The sequence below is a fragment of the Sprattus sprattus genome, assembly GCF_963457725.1.
Source record: "Sprattus sprattus genome assembly, chromosome: 7".
NCBI lineage: Eukaryota > Metazoa > Chordata > Actinopteri > Clupeiformes > Clupeidae > Sprattus > Sprattus sprattus.
In genome coordinates, this window is record NC_137926.1 from 17,533,091 (window position 1) to 17,553,066 (window position 19,976).

The following is a 19,976-nucleotide window of genomic DNA, read 5'->3' on the forward strand; positions in this document are numbered from 1 at the left end:
TCCTTCCACAGCATGCTGGCCAGCGAGCTCGCCAGGCACGCGCCCAGCCACGCCCCGGCCTTCCACCGGCTGCCATCGCCGCGCAGGGCGCAGTGGAACGCGTAGCAGCGCAGCGCCAGCAGGAAGAAGAGCGCCGCGCCCACGTCCGCCCGGCCCACCACGCCCGCCACCGCCTCCGTGTGCACGGGGTGGGCGGCGAAGAGCAGGCCGGCCAGCAGCGACCAGCAGGAGTGGCCCAGCAGCTGTCGCGCCACGCCGGTGAAGAGGCCCGCCACTGCGCCGTGCAGCACCACGTTGACCAGGTGGTAGCCACGCGGCTCCAGGCCGCCAACCGCGTAGTTAAGGCGGAAGGAGAGCGTGCAGAGCGGCCGGAAGGACTTGTGGCTGCCGCTGTGGGTCAGCAGCGTGCCCCAGAAGTCGTCGTAGAAGATGTTGAGCCACGGCGTCTCAGGGAGCAGGTCCTGGTTAGTCTTAATCGCTCGGCTGGGGGAGATAATGAGGATGGGGTGGGGGTGGGGGGCAGGTTGGGTAGAGAGAGAGGAGTAAATTGGTTAGTGATGAGCAGTAAAAGAAAAATATATATAACAGATAGCCCTTCATAAATAGATACCGCACTTGTAACAGACTTCTTATATGCTCTGAAAAAATTGGTGTACTCCATAAATCACAAGGAGCCTTAGTCACAAGAGAAGATGAAGAGTTTGGATGAAGGTTTGGGAAAGGTCTTTAGCAGGGCACAGGCGTGATGCTTCATAGCACACAAATCCTGTCACATGCTCCTCAGCACAGCTAGAGAAAAGTCATGGAGGATAAGACGTTTCCAAAGCGATTAATGTCCGCACTTAGACAGCAGGAGGGGAATATGCACAGTAGGTCTGTAAAGCTTTTAAACTCTCCAGGAGCACGACTTTATGCGCTTTGAATGGTCGGTGGAACACGCTTTGTGCATGCTACTCTGAAAGCTGATGCAATACAATTTGTTCTCGATTTTCTCCTTGAACAGTTTTTTCCTCTCCAAAGTACTTTCTCCCTTGCTTGGATTGAAAACATTGAAATTACTTTATAAAAGGAGTATTATTATATTTTACTGCACTATAAAAAAAGGCCTGTCTACCTGCTGATGTGAAATGTAGTTTTTCCTGCCTTCGTAAACAGAGGACACACGATACTCACTGGAGCAAGCATTTCAAAAGATCAATTTTCCAAAGTGCCAACCCTTGAATTGATTTTGAAGAGAATTACCGACACACAGCAAAAAACTGAAACAAAGACTAAAAGTGGTAGTCTGTCACAGTGACACACTTTAACGCACAGAGAGCCATCGGGGTGGACAGAAAGATGTGTTCCTCCTTTTCTGTGGGGTTGAGTTAGAATTGAATTGAAACCTCGCACCAGCCTATTTAAGCTCTGCTCTATTCCCCCCTCTATAACCACATTGCTCCTCTGATGAGCATCTGTTGCCTTTGCCTTCTCTCAGCAGCAAGAGATCGCGGTCAAGACTCTTTTCCTTCGTGGTACCTACCTAGTGCTGTCTGTTCCTGCACATAAAAATGTTCTTTCTTCTTATTATGCAAACTGCTGCAACTGTTTCAATGAATACCTTCTTATATATATATACACTGTACATACGTATATGTATATATATATATATATATATATTTTAAATGTATTTTTATTTAACATAGTGTTGGGGGGTGTGACTGCTGACTATATGAATATAGATAGATAGATATATTACTATACATATGTATTACTATTATTAACATTAACATTATTATGCTCCTGAGCTGATGATCTGTTGTTGTGCTCCGCTTGGAGCGCAGACGTGTTTTTCTATGTTTATGTTTATGTAATGTATGTTTACTGTCTAATGGTGTTGTGGACCCCCTCGAAAACGAGATGGTATATCTCAAGGGGTTATTCCAAATAAAGATAATTTCCAATACAACAGCATATGTCTAATTAGTTAATTTGATTGAGGCATACATTATACATATATTCATAGTTTTTGACTGGTATTTGGTTTTATAGTAATAATTGATGGTTTTATTTTTAATTAATACTTTTTTTATTTTTTATTAATACTTAATATTGTTAATGAATTCAATGTCATTATGCATATTACTTACTTATTTTGTTGTTATGTTAAGTCTTAATCTTAAGGATTTTGGGAGACAAAAGCGTCTTCTAAACACCTTAATCTTAACCTGAAGCTTAGGTAAGAACTAGCTTCTGAACAGTTCTTCTTGAGTGAACAGTTCTGCTCGACTGAATAGTTCTGCCTAACGGAAAAGCTTCTTCGTAAAGGAACAACTCTATCTTAATGAATTGCCCTTCCGGAGTGAACGGCTTTTGGGAATGAGTTCCTTTTCTAACGGAACAGCTTCTGTGCTGCCTCTATAAATAACTGCTTTAGGTATGAATGCTAAATCTGTCTGTGTGTGCTTGGCCAGTCTGTCTGTGTTTTTAAAGTGTGTGTGTGTGTGTGTGTGTGTGAGATCCTGCACTCCTAAAGATACACACGGTTTCCCAAACATCTCTCTGGGGTCTCAATTAGCTTCTTCACTGCCGTCACCTTCACGCCTGAGTGAAACTTCCACCATACAGAACGCCGTCCTTCAACAGCTCCTCAACGAGCCTTTTCTAATCCTCTACTACAGAACAGAACAGAGAAGACAAAAACGCAGTCCTTGTGTCAAGATGGGGACTAACAAATGCCTAACACAGTCCCTGTTCAATGATTTGAGCGTTTGTAAATACATATATAAAAAAAACATCCTATGTGCTGTATTTCAGCACTTAAAAATCTCGCTCTAGTAAAGATTGAGAATTTATAAATGTGTTTTAAAGACATTGTGTATGTAATGATTGTTCCCTATGCTGCGGAGGACAAGGTGTGGAGACCTCTGCCAGTTCTCAATCAATCAGAAAGAGCTGAGAGGTTTAACAGAGAGGGCGGCAGAACCATGTGGAGCAGTGAAGGCGACACAAAAGATGGTTCCAGAACGGCCTTTTTCATTCCAAAACTCATTACATTATGCTGTCCAGGAACAATGAGTTCAACCAACTGAGAGAGAGAGAGAGAACAAAAACCTACTATGCTAGGGAGGGAGGGAGAGATAGAGGAAAAGAGTGAGAGAGAGGAAGAGAGAGAGAGAGAGAGAAAGAGAGAGAGAGGAAGAGAGGGTGACAGAGAGTGCATATCCAAGAGCTCACATAGTCATTCAGGAACTCCACGTTTTCCACCCAAAAACAAACAGAGTGAAAAAGAGAGATGGGGGGGAAAAGGAGAAAAAGAAAATGACAAAAAGATCTCCATGTTGGCATAATAAGGCGTGGAGAGAGCAAGACCAAAGGCCTGCCAGTCACAGAGCCTCTTGCTGCCAGCAAATGAATGCCTTGCATCTCAGTAAACAGTGTGTGTGTGTGTGTGTGTGTGTGTGAGAGTGTGTGTGTGTGTGTTTGTGTGTGTGTGTGTGTGGTGGGGGATGGGGAACTGGTCAGGCCAGATTGCCCTCCCCAGTGAGACCCGCGAATAAACAAATATGTTGTTTGAAAAAGGGATTAGACAGGAGGGGGAGAGTGAATACATACACCCATGCACATGCACACTCCCACACAAACACACACACACACACACACACACACACACACACACACACACACACACACACACACACACACATCCCCCCTGCAGTTTGTGTTATCCTTGCATTAGAAAAGAGCACTGTTTACAGATCTGACAGAGAGTGAGTGAGAGAGAGAGAGAGAGAGAGTGAAAACTAGAGAGCGACTAGGAAGACATCAAATACCACTCATACATGCACCTATTTACAAACAACACACTAACATACTAATACACTCACATCCTTTCCCCCATTCACACATGGATTCTGTAGCTGTAATTGAGAGCCAATGTCTTTGTCACTCTCTGTCTGAGGTGTCTAGGTATGAAATATGCCCTTTGCTTCTGGCACGAGTACTGTGTCTGTGTGTGTCTGTGTGTGTCTGTGTGTGTGTGTGTGTGTGTGTCTGTGTGTGTCTGTGTGTGTCTGTGTGTGTCTGTGTGTGTCTGTGTGTGTCTGTGTGTGTCTGTGTGTGTCTGTGTGTGTCTGTGTGTGTCTGTGTGTGTCTGTGTGTGTGTGTGTCTGTGTGTGTGTGTGTCTGTGTGTGTGTGTGTCTGTGTGTGTGTGTCTGTGTGTGTGTGTCTGTGTGTGTCTGTGTGTGTGTGTGTGTGTGTGTGTGTCTGTGTGTGTGTGTGTCTGTGTGTGTGTGTGTGTGTGTCTGTGTGTGTGTGTCTGTGTGTGACAGCAGTCAAGGGTAATTAGTCACCTACGAGAAAATGTGTTAATATGCGTGGGTATGCGTTTTAGAAATTGTGTGTGTTCGTGTGTGTGCTATAATTGAAACCTGTGATGGACAGCTCCAAACATGTCGACAACGAGCCGACAGCACCAGGATGCAATCAGTCCCCATGGTGACAACAATTAGGCCTACCATATCTAATTATCAGATAGACATACAATAGACTGAGTGAATGTGAGAGAGTGTGTGTGTGAGTCTAAAAATGGGGGGAGAGAAAGTTGACGTGAAGCAACTGGCATTATTCCTTCATGATGAATGTAGCGAATCATTTGATCTTCAGTACCAGCTTGTCGGCATGTCTGCGCGTGTGTGCATGCCTTTGATCATATGCTCGAACCTGGAACCACAACCTTGTGTTGTTGCCAGTAGCAACCATATCCACCTGTCATCCTGGTTAGCAGATGTGTGTGTGTGTGTGTGTGTGTGTGTGTGTGTGTGCAGTGGAATATGTAATACTGGAACAACTATGGCATGAAGCCCAGAGCTACATTCCCCCATCCCTGTAGAGGAAGGTGACTATCAACAACTACCAAGCAACTACTATGCTCTATGAATACAAGACCCCATCTAGAGAGTCACTGGCACATAATCGCTCTTGCTTTTTACCAAGGGCAGACAGGGTAACAGAGATAAATCTAACCATTAATGCAGCACTTTGTCTCCATTTAAGCCAACTAGCCACTTAGGATGCAAAAAAGCCATATGGAGCAGATAAAACCAGCACAACAACAAAACAACAACATGAAAGGATAGAAGGAATATTGTGTTATAAAAAAGAAAAAGCTCTCTGTTTGACAGAGTGGTGAGAATCAATTGGGTGCTCAAAGACTCCAAAGCTCAGAGACAAGTTGAGCAGCGAGAGGAGACTTTGTCTCTTTGGCTCAGTCGCGTGCAGCACTGGGACACTTCCTCCGACTCAGCGGGAATGGTCTTGTACGCAGGGCTGAGAGTATCGCCGGCCTCTTCTGCCCTATCATAACATCCTTCCACTCCTGTCCCCCCGACTGCTGAGCCCAGCTGAACAGTGCTAAGCAGAGTGCTCAGTTCTCGCCAATGCCAGAGTGATTTTTTTTTTAACAACTCTCAATTTTGTCAAGTAAAATATATAACAGACATGGATGTGCGAAAACAAGACAAGCCTGGGACAGACAGCGGTAGGTGTAACCTGTGTTAGTTAGCAAAGTGCCACACTGGACTTCAATGAGAAAGCTCAGTTATTAGGAGAGGCCCGTGGGAGAAACAGCGTGCTAGAAAAGGGCAATGGAGGCGAGAGGGAGTGAGTGAAGAAAAGAGGGAGAGAAAGGGAGAATGTGACAAAAGTAAGAAACTAAAATAGAAAGTAAAAGGTATGCAAGTTGAAGAGTGCAGAACTTCACATGTGTGAGTGAGAGAACAGAGATAGAAAGAGGGCGAGCCTGTGTGTGTGTGTGTGTGTGTGTGGCACCATGTCATTATCTCTCTCTCTCTTTCTGCACATTACTGTGTCCCACCACGGCTTATATGAAGGGCTTTTCAATTCCTGTATGAAGAAGACAGATGTTCTGCTTGTTCTTAGGGATGCCTCAGAGCTGTGGGTGGCTACAAGAACAAGGAAGAGAGACAGATAGAGAGAGATAGACAGAGAGAGAGAGAGAGGTGAGAGAGAAGGTGAGAGAGAAGAGAGAGGGAACACGCATCTAACAATGAGACCCAGCTGGAGTGATGCTGATAACAGCTCACAGTCTGACTGTTATGACACAAGTGCTGCTCCACATCTTCCACACACCAAAGACGATCCACTGCAGTCCTCCCACCCCACCCTGCCAGGCCCAGATTTGGCCCAGATGCGCCCCGATCAGCTAGTGTCTGGGCTACTCCTCTCTCAAATTTCCCTCTTCCCTCTCCCACACAAATTCCTTCAAAAAACACATATAAAGGTCTTCAGTCATCTACTTCATTTATCATCAAAATATCTTGGGCGGCTTCACAGGGTCAGTAGCACATATTCCCACGAGAAACAACAGCAGAAATAAGCACTACAGAACGACCCAATCTCCACAGTTATAACCCCTTTCCCCATGGTTAATGGCCCACAGACACTGGCCTCTAAAATAACGGTAAAGCAAACGACAGGAGCGAAAACAAAACAGCCGAATCGGAATACTAAAACAAAACCCACAAAACTGACTCCCCGAGAGGAATGCAAAGAGAGAGGTTAAACTGTGGCATCCACATGAAGGAACCCACGACCGAAGGACCCAGTCAGCTCTCTGAGCACAACAAACCCAAGTCTCCGCACTCTCGATCCACAGATACGACCGAGAAGCCCCAGCAAAGAAGGCCGAGGGAGCAAGAGAAGAGTGAATGCTCGGAACAATGCACAATACTCTTTCTGTTTGTGCCAGCATGTGAAACAAAATGAATGAGTGAAAGAAAGAAAGAAAGAAGGAAAGAAAGCGGGCCAAAAAAAAAACGAGAGTGAGTGGCAGAAGAAAAGCCAGAGAGAGAAAGTGAAAAAGAGAGTGAAAAAGTAGAAAAGAGGGGGGAAACACACTGGCAGTTGTGAGGCGAGGCGAGGAGCTCATCCTCCGTGTGCCAACTCTATGTCATCGCCCAGACGTGGCATGTGAAAGGGCCGCAGTCATATTTCAGGGAGAGCCCACTGCGGCCCCAGCCTGGTGCGCTCAACGCTGGTTCTCCGCTCTGCGCTGCTCCTTTGTCTGGGGTTTCTTCCCATGAGAATGCCTGCAGGTCAATAACCGAACACCTTCTACCGCGGCCAAAGCAATACTGGCTTCCTTCTGGCTTTCTGTCAAACGCCTGTGCCATATTATGATGGGAATGAGGGGAGTAGATATCTGGCAGGGTTTGTATGCATCGCCTGATGAGGTGGGCCAATATACAACAGACATGGATGAGGTGGAGATAAAGCACTCCTTGATAGGAGGTGGAGGTTCCAAGCTGATGGAAGTGTATGAGAGGGAGCATGATTTAATGAATAACATTCACGGCTGGCATTTGTCTGCAATGGTTTGGTTACTTTTTCACAATATTTTGCAAAGTAAAAAAAAATTGTAACCTGAAACTCATCTGTAACAAGGATTTCATATTGTACACATATTGAACACATATCATATTGAACAAACAACGTACCCACACAAACTATCCCTTTTATACAAGTAAGGCAATAATGTTCCAGGTGAGACCATGTGAAAAAACATGACAGACAGAGCATGTCTGACCAACATCAGACAGACCATGGGTCAAACACTCTTCAACCAATTACACGGTGTGGGGAAACCTAACCATCGTGTAAGGTTACACTGACACAAAGGTCTTACATAGAGTTAGAGTCCATGAGATTGTTTTTAAAGGGAAAGCTCCTCTAAACCACCTCTTTGTCTTTCCCCCTCACTCATTTCTCTTTCAAACAGCGAGATGACAGGAGGTCAGAGGCTAATGATGGCTTTGCAGGCGCTCAGGCCTGGCCGTGAGGGCGTTGAGTGGATTTGGCTGACAGAGACTTAAGTAAACTCGGGCCTAACAGGCCTGCATTATCGCACCCAACATGTGAACAGACCCAATAGCACCTCATTAGTAACCCCACTTCAGTGTAAACCGTGAGGGGAGAGGGTGAGAGCAGCGATAGCATGTCTTTTCAGGAGTTCGGCATTGTTAGTCATGCTAAGCAGCAGACATTTGTCTTCTTTGAGCGATAGAGAGAGAGCAAGTCTGACGTTAGCTATGCGCGCACTGTCATACATAGAGAACACAGACAAGCCTTTGAAGGAGTTCAAAGTGTGTGAGTCTGCGAGCGAGTTACAGAGAGTGAGATAACAGCCTCTGGCAAAGTTGTTCGTTTTACACCCTCTTAGTTGTGTATGCAGGTACCTGGAGAATATGTTAACCATGTAAATGCATCATGCAAACACACACACAAAAAGGACACACAAACACACACACAAACACACACACACACACACACACACACACACACACACACACACAACACACACACTGAGGGAACTTCTAGTCTTTTGACTTTCTCTGTGCTAGAGGCCATTGGCTTGCAGCTGTATGGATAAACTTGAGAAGGTCTACCAAAAGAAAAACAAAACAGTTCTCACATAACTTCCACTGAGCTAATTCTTCATTTATGTTAAGGGATGCTTGTTAGTTGGGTTTTCAAACGGAACATTTGCGGAGTGCTGAAGGAAGGTAGGCTTCTCACTAAGACGTCTCCACCTCCTGCTCTGTGAGTCTACTTTGCATATGTAAATTATTTGTTCTGCGTCGACTCTCATCTTGCGTTCTCTTGAATTGAGAAGGAGGAAAAAGAAACCCACTCATTTAAATATATTAATTATTTATAGCGCAGCGTGTGATTAAGACAAGAGGCTGGCTGGATGTCAGGGGGCTAATTTAGGCTGAAGAAAGAAAATACATTTCAGTGAACCAGCTCACGTAAATAAAAAATAAATAACAATGACTGTGGCATTTTGGTAGCAAAAGTCCGTGAAACGCAACCAAACTCTTAAAACAGGAAACTAGCTCTCCAACTCCGATAATGAAGCACAGTAAGAGTAGGGAGGAGCTGGGAATTTTTTCCCCCAATTTCCGCAGAAATCCCATGAGAATGCTTTGTTTGCGTAGAGCCTGATAATATCTGGGCAATTCATTTCAGCTGCAGCAGGCAGAGCACAGTCCTGATCCCTTGCTAATTTACCGTGACCTGCTGGACCAGAGATGAGACTGGAGGTCAGGCTGCCACGTGGGATGGAGTGGGGGCTGATTTAGGGACAGGCCTGGGCCAAAACTGGGCCGGATCGGAGATGAATCGTTTCCTTAGTCAGCGGCAATGCAAAGTAGGATGAAAAGGAAGTCATCCGAACTAAAGGGCTGCCAGAGAAAGGGCCAGAGCAAACAGGCTGGGGTGGGTAATGCGACTCCTTTGTGCCAACACAAATGACCTAAAGCCACCGTGAAATGATCACATCCTCTGCAGTGTGCTACACCATTGTTCTGGGCACTCCTCTGATCATCTGCACACTGATTATCTGGTGTGAATTTTCAGCGGGGACCACACAGTCATGAAAACCTACAGAAGGCTTGACACGAAAAGTGAGTGATATCTATCCAATAAGCCACTCTCTTCTGAGAGACGAGCCCTTGCGACAAAGCACAGGCAGCAAATCTTTTCACAGAGGATCTGATCAGAAAGTACTCGAACCAGGGCAATTACATCTAAGTGGATGTTCTCTGACTGAAACAAATGCAACCTAATTTTCCCAGAGTTCCAAATTAACCTTTTCAGACAGAGACAAATGGCTCCCTACTTTCTTTACTCCCAAAATTAATTAACTGGGAGACTTTCAAACAAATCAATAATTGCCTCTACTTACTTCTATCTTCCAAATCTATCCAAACTCTTGGATAGCGGGGGTCTCAGGCTGACGTAAAATCAGTTTATGGTTCATCTTGCTATGGCTCAATCTAGGTCGGCTCCCACGTACAAAGGCGGTTTATTTTTCAATTAGTGCTTGTTAAGGATCCCGCCTTGCCTCACCGCAATAGTCTCGTAACAAACCCATATTTTATCAAAAAACAACACATACAAAGCCATTCATCAGTATATTTCCTTAGAAAGGAACAAATTGTTTATTTAATCCATATTCAACACGTATCAGTAAATGCTAAATGAGCGGCCCAGCAGTATAAGTCTTTTCGATCCCATTCTCCACGGTCTGTAACCAAATTAACTGTAATTGAATTTCTGTGCAGTGAATTTCAGATCAAGTCACTGTGAGTGAGCACACACCAATGACAAGTAAACTCCATTCTGGCTTTAGTGAAATCAAAGAGCTGCCTTGTTCGGTTTGATGAGCAACGCTGCTGTCATAGCCTCCAAGGGATGCTTTCAGCGATGACAAGCATGCAAACACACACACACACACACACACACACACACACACACACACACACACACACTCTCTCTCTTTTTCTCTCCATACTCATACATAAATCAACCCCTTTCCTTCCCTTTCTACTTCTTACTGACACACACACAAACACACACACACTTTCAGTTTCCCCACAGATAAGGGACACTGCGTCAATCCAACTACAATCCAGTCAGTCTGATAAACTTACTATTCGGCTATTAACTCTTCATCATCTGCTTAGAAAAGGCAGAAGGAAAAGACAAAAACTATTCGAATCACAAAAAGCCCTACTTGTTCTTGAGCTCAGACCTACAGTATCTGTGTATAGAATTCATGGAAAAACCTAAAATAAACAATCAATGATAACTTAAAATGTACTATTTATTCAGGCTGAATATCAAACCTTCATCAGTCAAAAACAGTGCCAGGACCTGCCAGAAACACAGTAAACAGTAAAACACAGACTGGTACGAAATTATATTTTGTGTTGCTAAGGGCTGAGGGTCTGTTGCATCATACACTGCACAAGGTGTGGCGGGCACACTGCCCAAACACTCAGCCTTGCATCAGCCACACTAGCTCCTGCACCTTCTCCACACACACACATGCCTGCACGTGCGCACACACACCCCCACACATACCCATACACACACACACACACATATATATTCATTCATTCCTCCCTAACCTTGCTCAAAGCATAAACACTAAATATTTTATAGCAAAAATCATAGACGATCTCTCTCACACACTCTCTCTCTCTCTCTCTCACACACACACACACACACACACACACCTCTGCCATGTTTACACACATGCACCTAGACTTGCATTTTAATATTTCCCTCACTGTCAGTAAAGGTCAGTTGTGTTGTGTATTTGAATCTCATCACGGTCACAAAAGCCCAATCAGCTACATCAGCTAAAGGCCCTACCAGAGGACGAGTTCTGAGAGGAACCACAGCACCGGCTGCCTGGGAGATGAGAATAAATATCCAGCCACGTTAGCTTTCCACTGGCAGCTCTTTCCCAAGGACTGCATCAGGCAGTTCTGTGCCAGGTGCAAAAGGCAATTAAACCACCAGCCTGAGAAGGACCTCTTCACTATCTGTACGTGCGTGTACGTAGTTTGTTTGTGTTTGTGTGTGCGTGTGAGAGAGTGTGTGTGTGTGAGTGTGTGAGTGTGTGTGTGTGTGTGTGTGTGTGTGTGTGTGTGTGTGTGTGTGTGTTAGATATCCACTCTGAGTGTTTCAAAAGCTCAGGGGAGAAAGCAGAGAGGTACTGCACCATTCATTGCTCACAGCACTCCTTCTGTTCCCTCTTTGCAAAATGTACACCAATCAATAGTTTAAAGAGGCTTTTTTCACTGTGCATTCCAGATGCTTTTTACTGTCTTTTTGCAGGGTAGATTTTGATATCCCTCCAGCTATCTCTTTCTTTCTGTAATTGTCTTCATTCCCATAATTCAATATTTATTTCTTCCTCTTCTTTCTCTCTCGCTTTTGGTCTTGTTCAAAGATTTATCTTCTAGATCAAGCTCTTCTTCCCAAGCTAATTTTCCCCTCTCTCTCTCTCTCTCTCTCTCTCTCTCTCTCTCTCTCTGCTCTCTCTTCTCTAACCACCCCTTCTCATTCTACCCATCTCCACTGGTCCATCTTTGTAATGCTGTCCTTCTGCATTTCGGCTTCATCCTTCATCTTAATGTCTCCGCCGCTCTTTTTCTTGCTCTTTTTCTTGCTCTCTCTTTCTCTCGCTCCCTCGCGTGCATGCAGGAGCATATGGAGCCTTGGCATCCATCACAGTGAGGCGGGCATCAACGGGCCCTGCAGGCATACCCAGCCCTCCTGGGCGCAGCGCAGAACAACACACCCACCAGCCTGAGATATAGGCACCGGCTGTATGGGCTCCTGAATATTTCACATTCCAGCCTAAAAACGCCTCCTGTCGCATATGTAGGCTGTTATGAACGTGTGTCACAGAATGTGCAAACCGTAGTTGACTTCATAAATTGGCATAATCGGTCATGAGACGTGGCAGGCAAGCCAGAGATTCCGATCAATGCCTTTTGTTCTAGAGTCGAATAAAAGTAAAAGTCGAATCACTCCGATTGCTATTGAAGTTAAGCCTGATCGATCCAAACCCTTTAACTGGTCGGAATTAATGCTGTCTGAGTCTTATTGGAGCCCATTGAATCCTATCGAGTCCTGGGAAAGCAGCTAAAGATGTTTCCGGACTAAGCCTCATCAGAGCACTTTATCCCTCTGTTTGGGAGGAAGGATGGCATCCGTTCCATCAATTAGCCTAATCGACCAAATGCTCCGTGGCTGGCGAACGCTCGCACTGATGGCAGCTGGAGCGCATGTGGCACAGATCTGGCATACGACTGGCAAGGCATCAGCTAGTATTCGATCAGTGTGAAGGAAGTAGGGGGTATTGAGGGGGTGTTTTTGACCTGTGACAGAGAGCAGAATAGGGAACCGGGGGTTCCTGTGTAACCAGTGAGAGGGATAATGGTTGGTTGTGCACAAAAGAGGAGCTCTCAGCAGGGGGGGGGTCTGGTTTGTTGCGCTTTGACCCCAACCCCTTCAGACCAGGAGGCAATAAATTAGCAGGCCTGTGTGCTCCGGTGCTGCTGGTCAACAGATTGACCCTCAGCGCAACCGTAAATCGAAAACAGAAAGCGCGGAGTGTGTCTACTCAGCCTGCTTGAGTTTGCTGGTGTGTGAGGGGAAGTTCTCTCTCTCTCTCTCTTTCTGTGTGTGTGTGTGTGTGTGTTTGTGTGTTCACCCTCCTTGCGTGACAGAACCATCCTGCCCTCTGAAAGCTGTTTTATCATTTGGGGGCTCTGCAATCCCAGAGGATGCTTTAATGGTACGTTTTGGCGTGCATGTCATGTTGTGTGAGTGCCTGTGTGTGTGTGTGTGTGTGGTGTCGTCAGAACCCCATTCCCCTACACTCATACAGATAAAGAAATGCTAATTTGATGACCTGCTTACATAACCATGGGACAAGGGGTGGAAGTATGTGTGTGTTTGTGTGTGTGTCAGGCATGACTGTGGCCTTGCCTTAATAACCAGACATCCTGTGTATTAGCAAAGCAGCAATACAAGATAGAGCATATGGTCTCTGCACCACAGGGATGCTTCTCTTAAGAATAGTATAGCACGCACGCACGCACACACACGCACACGCACACACGCACACACGCACACACACACACACACACACACACACACACACACACACACACACACACACACACACACACACACACACACACACACACTTGCTTACAGTGGCCTTTAGATAAGTCCAGGGGTTCCCAAAGTGTGGGGCCAGAAAGGTGGCCAAAGGTGGTGTGAGTTGAGGGTGAAACCTAAAACAACTACAAGTACATTTTTTTATAGCATTTCTCTCAAAGCACAGCGCCAAAAAGGATCCTACTTTGTGATAAGTTTTAAGCCTACTTGGGGCTTGTATAATATGCATTATATAAGTTATAAGTTAGATTGGATAAGTAGTCTAATTATTAATCGAGCAACCATGCGTCGAAACATGACTATTGTGTGGATTGACCATCCAGTGAGAAGTTAAAAATGTTTAAATGTTTTAAGCAAGAGTTCTGATTAAACAAAACAACAAATGTTTAACTGCTAAAATATTATGAAGGTTACCAAATGTATGGGGAGGGGGGGTAATTGGCAAAGGGGAGCTGCATTAGCAAAGGGGGCCTGCTATGACAAGTTTGGGAACCACTGGATTAGTCTAACATGTGGAGCATACTGGGCTCTTAAATGCCAGACAGCAAAGCAAAATACCATGCTTCTTAGCTGATGTCACGCATACACACAGGCACACACAAACATACACACACAAATACCACATTCCCACTTGTTAGACAGCAACTGCTAAAACGACTGACCAGAAATATGGAAAATTAGGCCTTTTAATCCATTCACAAACTTTCTCCAGCTCGGGTTTTGGTGCCCACTGCCAGAACAGATTCTTCTGCAAGACGACACCAGTTGCCACAGCAACTTTATCACTAGAAATACTGACGATTAAATGTTATATAGTGAGAAATGCCCTTTTAACTGGTGTTGAAAAAACAACAACTTCATCCTCTAGTCTATAGACCAGTGGTGACTACAGCATTGAATTCTTTAGTCTATAACCCCCCCACCCTCTCTGGAAATGCACTGCTAACCAGTATTGCTAACTCCACTGAATACTGATGGCTGTGATCTATAACAGTCCACTTGGATGACCTGCTAACCTACAGTGGGTGCCTCCCCCCAACACACACACACACACACACACACACACACACACCCCACTCCCCCATGGACCCTGACACAAAGGCCACAGCTCATCATGGCGCTGATGCCTCTGGCTGGGAATCTGATTACCAGGGCCTTCTCCCGACAACCCCGCGCTATCCATCACGCCTAGTGCCGTGATAGCAAATCAATCCAGCGCAGGCCAGGAGGAAAGAGGGAGAGACAGAGCCTGGAGTGCATTCACCGCTTTGATGAAGAGTAAAAGATTGTGTCTTTGTCTTTTAGAGGAGTTCTGGAACAAGGCAACCAGACAAAGACTGACAATACGACAGTTTTGGAAACAAAAGTATATGAGGCAAAAAGAAGAAAATTAAATTACACAGGCAAACAGAAGAAACATATCCAATAAAATTCTAATTGACCATAAAGCCACTATATTGTCAAACAATTTCAGGTTCCAGAAACTGAATTCTTACGTCAACAGGGAAACAATTCAGAGTTATTAATATTGCTATAAAAGTCAACTGTGGTCCAAAAGAAATCTAAACACAGAAAATCTTTATAAGTATTTAAAATCTACAGGACGACGGAGCCAGTGAGCAACCACATAACACACACACACACACACACTGAACACACACACACACACACACTGAACAAAAGCAATCATGCTTCTCTCGTTAATTGGCTGAGACCCAGTACGTGGTCCCACCAGTTCACCACATGCTTGTGTGTCACTCATTACTCAAAGACAGGGAGAGTCTCTGCATGCTGTTCTGGGAGATCCCACCAATGCACAGACACACACACACACACAAGATGTGTGTTGGCAGAAGCTCCCTGCATGCATCAACATATGCGGGCAAACACACACACACACACACACACACACACACACACACACACACACACAGATTATTACTCCCCATGAGGGATGTACTGGTTAACTGACAGCCCATGTGTTAAGAGTACCAAGTCTGAACCGTGTGTGTGTGTGTCTGGTGTGTGTGTGTATGTGTTCACTAATGACCTGCCACAGTGGGAACAAGGAAAGCACCTGATGGTCAAACCTTCCCCACTGTGCAACTAGGGACCCTCTTGACTCAATTGTCTATCAGTCTCTTTCTCTTGCTTGCTCTCTCGCTTTCTCTCTCGCGCACTCTCACACGAACACACACAGGCAGGAATACACACAACCACACACACACACACACACACAGACCCCAACATCTGAATACATTGCGTAGTTAGACAATTAATTGAGTGAGTGTGGAAGGGTATAAATATGTAAGCACTGTAGTCTCATAAATATTATCAATAAATCCACACTTGCTAACATAAAATGATTAACAATTATTCAGTAGACATTACACTGAACAAAATTTTAATTACATTCACTTCAAACTATCCCACACTTACGCCAATGTGCTACTCAGGAAATTACAAAAAAAATAAAAGTCATAAGAATTTAAATAAGCAAGTTAAAAAAACAATGGGAGAAACCCTAACAAAACAACAACAACAACGATTTAGGCTAAAACCCTCTCGTCAGCCCAAAGTCCCAGGACAGAACGAATCGAGAGACACCCAAAAGCGAGACGCGGTGTTATTGCGTGAGAGTGCAGGGCAGGGCAGGCCTGTAAACATGTCGAAAAAAAGACCCAAATGGCCTCTCCAGTGCTCTTTAACATGCGTCGTCTCTCCCACATGGTGTCAATTTGCATTTCTGCCGAGGAGCTCATTTGTGCATTTTAGACTTTTATAGTCGCCCAAATCACAGAAACCACACGGCCTTCCTCCTAAGTAAGTGCAGTTTGACGACCCTTTGATTTCGGCATTCACCATCCTCCCCCCAGCGCTAAGCTCACAGGAGCCAAATGACAAAGAAGAATTAAAAATAAATCAACCACCCCCCTCCCACCACCTTTATATTTTTTTTTAACAAAGTATGGCATTTATGGATATTTCCCAGACAAACAAAAATATTCCTTTCATTTTTATTGTTTCGAAAGAATCTGCTCTGTTTACAAAATGACTCCTTAGTTCTGTAATGGAGACGACAACCAACCAACAAACGATAAATAACTTTGTTTTTAACGTGTCGCTGGCAGCAATGTCATATGGTTCCAATGTGGTGGAGAGGGCTAAACTCCAGGGTCTTGAGTTTCCTGCCCATCCCCCTCTCCACCCTACCCATTTATCCCATACATGCTTTTGATACTTAAACTAAAAGATGGCTCTACAGCCATCCCATGAATCACTGGTGTGGCTGGGCCAGGCAGAGCTGCAGATGGCTCGATCTGTCTGTCATGGTCCCCATCTCGGCTGTGGTATCTGCTCAAAACTGTGCAAGTCCTGTATTACTAGTCGACTGAGGAATGTTATGCCATACAGAGGCATCTTGCTTTTAACACAGATTTCTGGTTATAGACAGTTGTAACTACACTACTAGATACAGAGCCTTTTCCCTATTGAAAAGTCCTGTTGAAGCGGCTGAACAGCAGAGAGGACACTGCAGATTGCACCTCCTCAGCAGAGAGGACACTGCAGATTGCACCTCCTCAGCAGAGAGGACACTGCAGATTGCACCTCCTCAGCAGAGAGGACACTGCAGATTGCACCTCCTCAGCAGACCCTGACCAAGCACAGCCTAAGGAGGAAACAAAAACGGTCTGAATCGGCAAAAAAGATGTCGTGTCCTTCATCACAACAGATGCAGTGTTAAAGGAAGTGCTTCAGTTTCCTGTGAAGGAAAGTGCAAAGAAAAAGAACAAGGACAGAAGTATTCTGGGGTTTTGGGCCAGCTATCTCGATTGGGTTTTAAAGCCTGGTTAAGGATTGCTTCCACTGAAGCATTCTTCCATGTATTGGCTCGAGGAGGCTGTTGAGAGACTAAAGACCGGTCTCTTTTCGGCACTATACAATTCACAACAAGCCCATGAGGAAAAAGAACAACATGTCCTGAGTGGCCTTTTTTTCTCCCCTCTTCACTGCCTGAGAAATGGTTTGAGTCAGGCAGTGGCCAGGGAAACATTCTTCCCCGCTGCTAAATGGGCTTCCTTTGAAGTGTTTGCAGTGAAATACTTCCTGATTGTCCTCCAAACACAAAGAGGCTGGAGCGCAGATGAAAATGGCCTCGGGTCCACATCCATCTCCCCGATGTTAAACGGGCCCACCTCCCTCCTCCACATAATCATGGCTATGAGGGCTAAACCTTTGCGATAGAACAAGTTGTGGACTGGTTCACTATGCTAGATGGTCCTACAGGCCATCTGCTATTTCTATGACTTGTTTACAGTAAATTCTCACACATGCATGCGCATGCACACACACACACACACACACAACACACACAAAATTGGCCCTAGTCTTGTCGTCAGGATTACATCATATTTCCAGCAAATATGGTTTATATATATATATTAAAATCGAGAGGATGACGTCAGTTGGGGGCCCACAGACGTTTAAGATATTAAAAATATCCTCTGGTGTCACAAGAAATCAAATAATAAGAAAGAGAAAGCCGAACAACAGCGACGACAATAAGATCGCCCAAGATATGGCAGGCAGATCAAACAAGAATGTCCTCTTAAAAAGCCGGGCTATAATAAGGCTCTCATATGTGCAGGGCTTTATGAGAGCAACACGGCCCATGGCTGTGCGGAGCCGAGCGGAGCTGAGCGCAGCGGAGTAGAGGGATGTATATTATGTTACAGAATGGAGAGACGTGTTTATGGCAGACCCCAGACTTCACAGGGCACTTTTGGACCCCCTTCACAACATGAGGCACTGTAAAAGCGTCTCCGGATTTCAGCCCCTTCAGAAAAACCTCCTCGCCGTCTGCAATTACACGTTACTTCAGCTCGCAGGGGGAGGGGGACGTGAGGACTCGTCGGCCTTTGTGTCTGGGCCGAGTACTCTCCGCCCGCTGCGGTGAAGCACCGGGTGCATGTGCAGCATGTGAAACGCTATTTACGTTTTGTTCTCTTTCATTTTTCGCTTCGTCTAAGGGGAGATTGTGACAAATGAGGTTCCTCCCTCACAGGATGACCCACATTGATAAATTAATACATCTTGATCCACCTTCAGGAACAACTTCTGAGTTTCTTTTGTTCCAACAGACACCAGAAGGCCAAATCATATGTAACATCCAGCTCATTAAAAAATAAACAAAAAAACTCTTTTATTTATGAAAGCAGAGATTTGAGAGAGGTGAGGAGGAGGCTGTGGATTGCTGGCATTGCTTAGATACCTACTGGTGGGGCACTGGAGGAGGAGAGCACAATGGAGGGGTAACCCATGGCAACGAAACCAACGCTGACAAGGACAAAGAAACTGGGGTGGCTAGGCCCTTGTCTCGAGCCTGTGAGGACCACAGACAAAGAACAGTACAGAGAAAGAGAGGGGGGGAGAAAGGAAGAGAGAGGGGGGGGGGCAAACAGAGGTGGAGAGAGTGGGAGAAGGAGTGAGAGAGAGGGGCAAACAGAGGTGGAGAGAGAGGGGAGAGAAAGTGAGGGGAATGAGGGGGAGGGGATGAGTGGAGATGAGGCTCGAAACCTAGAGGGGAGGTGGGGAGTGAGAGCGAGGACCATGTGTGGTCCATCATCATCAGCACCACCACCAGCTCTCGGGACAGGCCCCTCTGCCTTCCTCTGAATAGGCCGCCGTCCACCCCCCCAGGATCCTCCACGCAGCCCACGCTGCCGAGAGAGAACGATGGGGGGAAACAAAAGGCCTGTGTGAGCAAGGGAGAGGCTCCTTGTTGCTTCCCCCTTAAGAGCATGCCTGCACGGTCCACTCCACATTCACACCAGCTCAATGACACTGACAGAGGCCAAGTGAAGAGGGAGAACACCCAGGCAAAAGAGAAAAAGGGAGAAAGACACACAGATAAAGACAGCAAAGAAGAAGAGGAGGAGGTGGAGAAGAGGAGAACGGGGTTTTAGGATATGTCTCTAAGCAGAAGGAACAGAATAGAACTCAACAAAGGACACTTGTCATTTAACATATCCGTGCTTTTACGAGGAAGGCCAAACAATGGACTGTAAAAATACCAACAAGAGAAATAAAAACCTAACCACATGAACATTGTTTGGCTTTTCACAGAGCTTTTACAGCCTTTAAAAGCTTAACGTCTTTGTCCTACATATTTTTGTTGTTTCCTATAATTGCACTGCTCAGAACCAATGCCAACCAATTGGACGTATAGTGTTTCAGTCCATTTCCTTGGGATACCAACACCAATTCGTAGCCATATAACTTCTTTAGCTGATTACCGTGTTCAATGCCAACAATAGTGCTGTGATCTGCCATAAAAAGCAGCCATCGAAAGATGAACAATTGGTTCACATCTTAAAAAAAAAAAAAAACACAATACATAACAATAAACAAACATAAAAAAAGGACTCTT

General features: G+C 45.3%; 1 protein-coding gene across 1 annotated transcript in view; it reads right to left on the reverse strand.

Annotated features, from left to right (window-relative positions):
* Positions 1-19,976, reverse strand: part of tmtc2b (transmembrane O-mannosyltransferase targeting cadherins 2b) — a gene marked incomplete at both ends in the record, with an annotated part of 112,337 nt that overhangs the window by 56,851 nt on the left and 35,510 nt on the right. The window contains one exon of the mRNA XM_080842504.1: positions 1-483. This exon is cut by the window's left edge and continues 94 nt beyond it. Coding sequence (XP_080698630.1) covers positions 1-483 — 483 coding nt within the window. The remainder of the gene's footprint in view (positions 484-19,976) is intronic.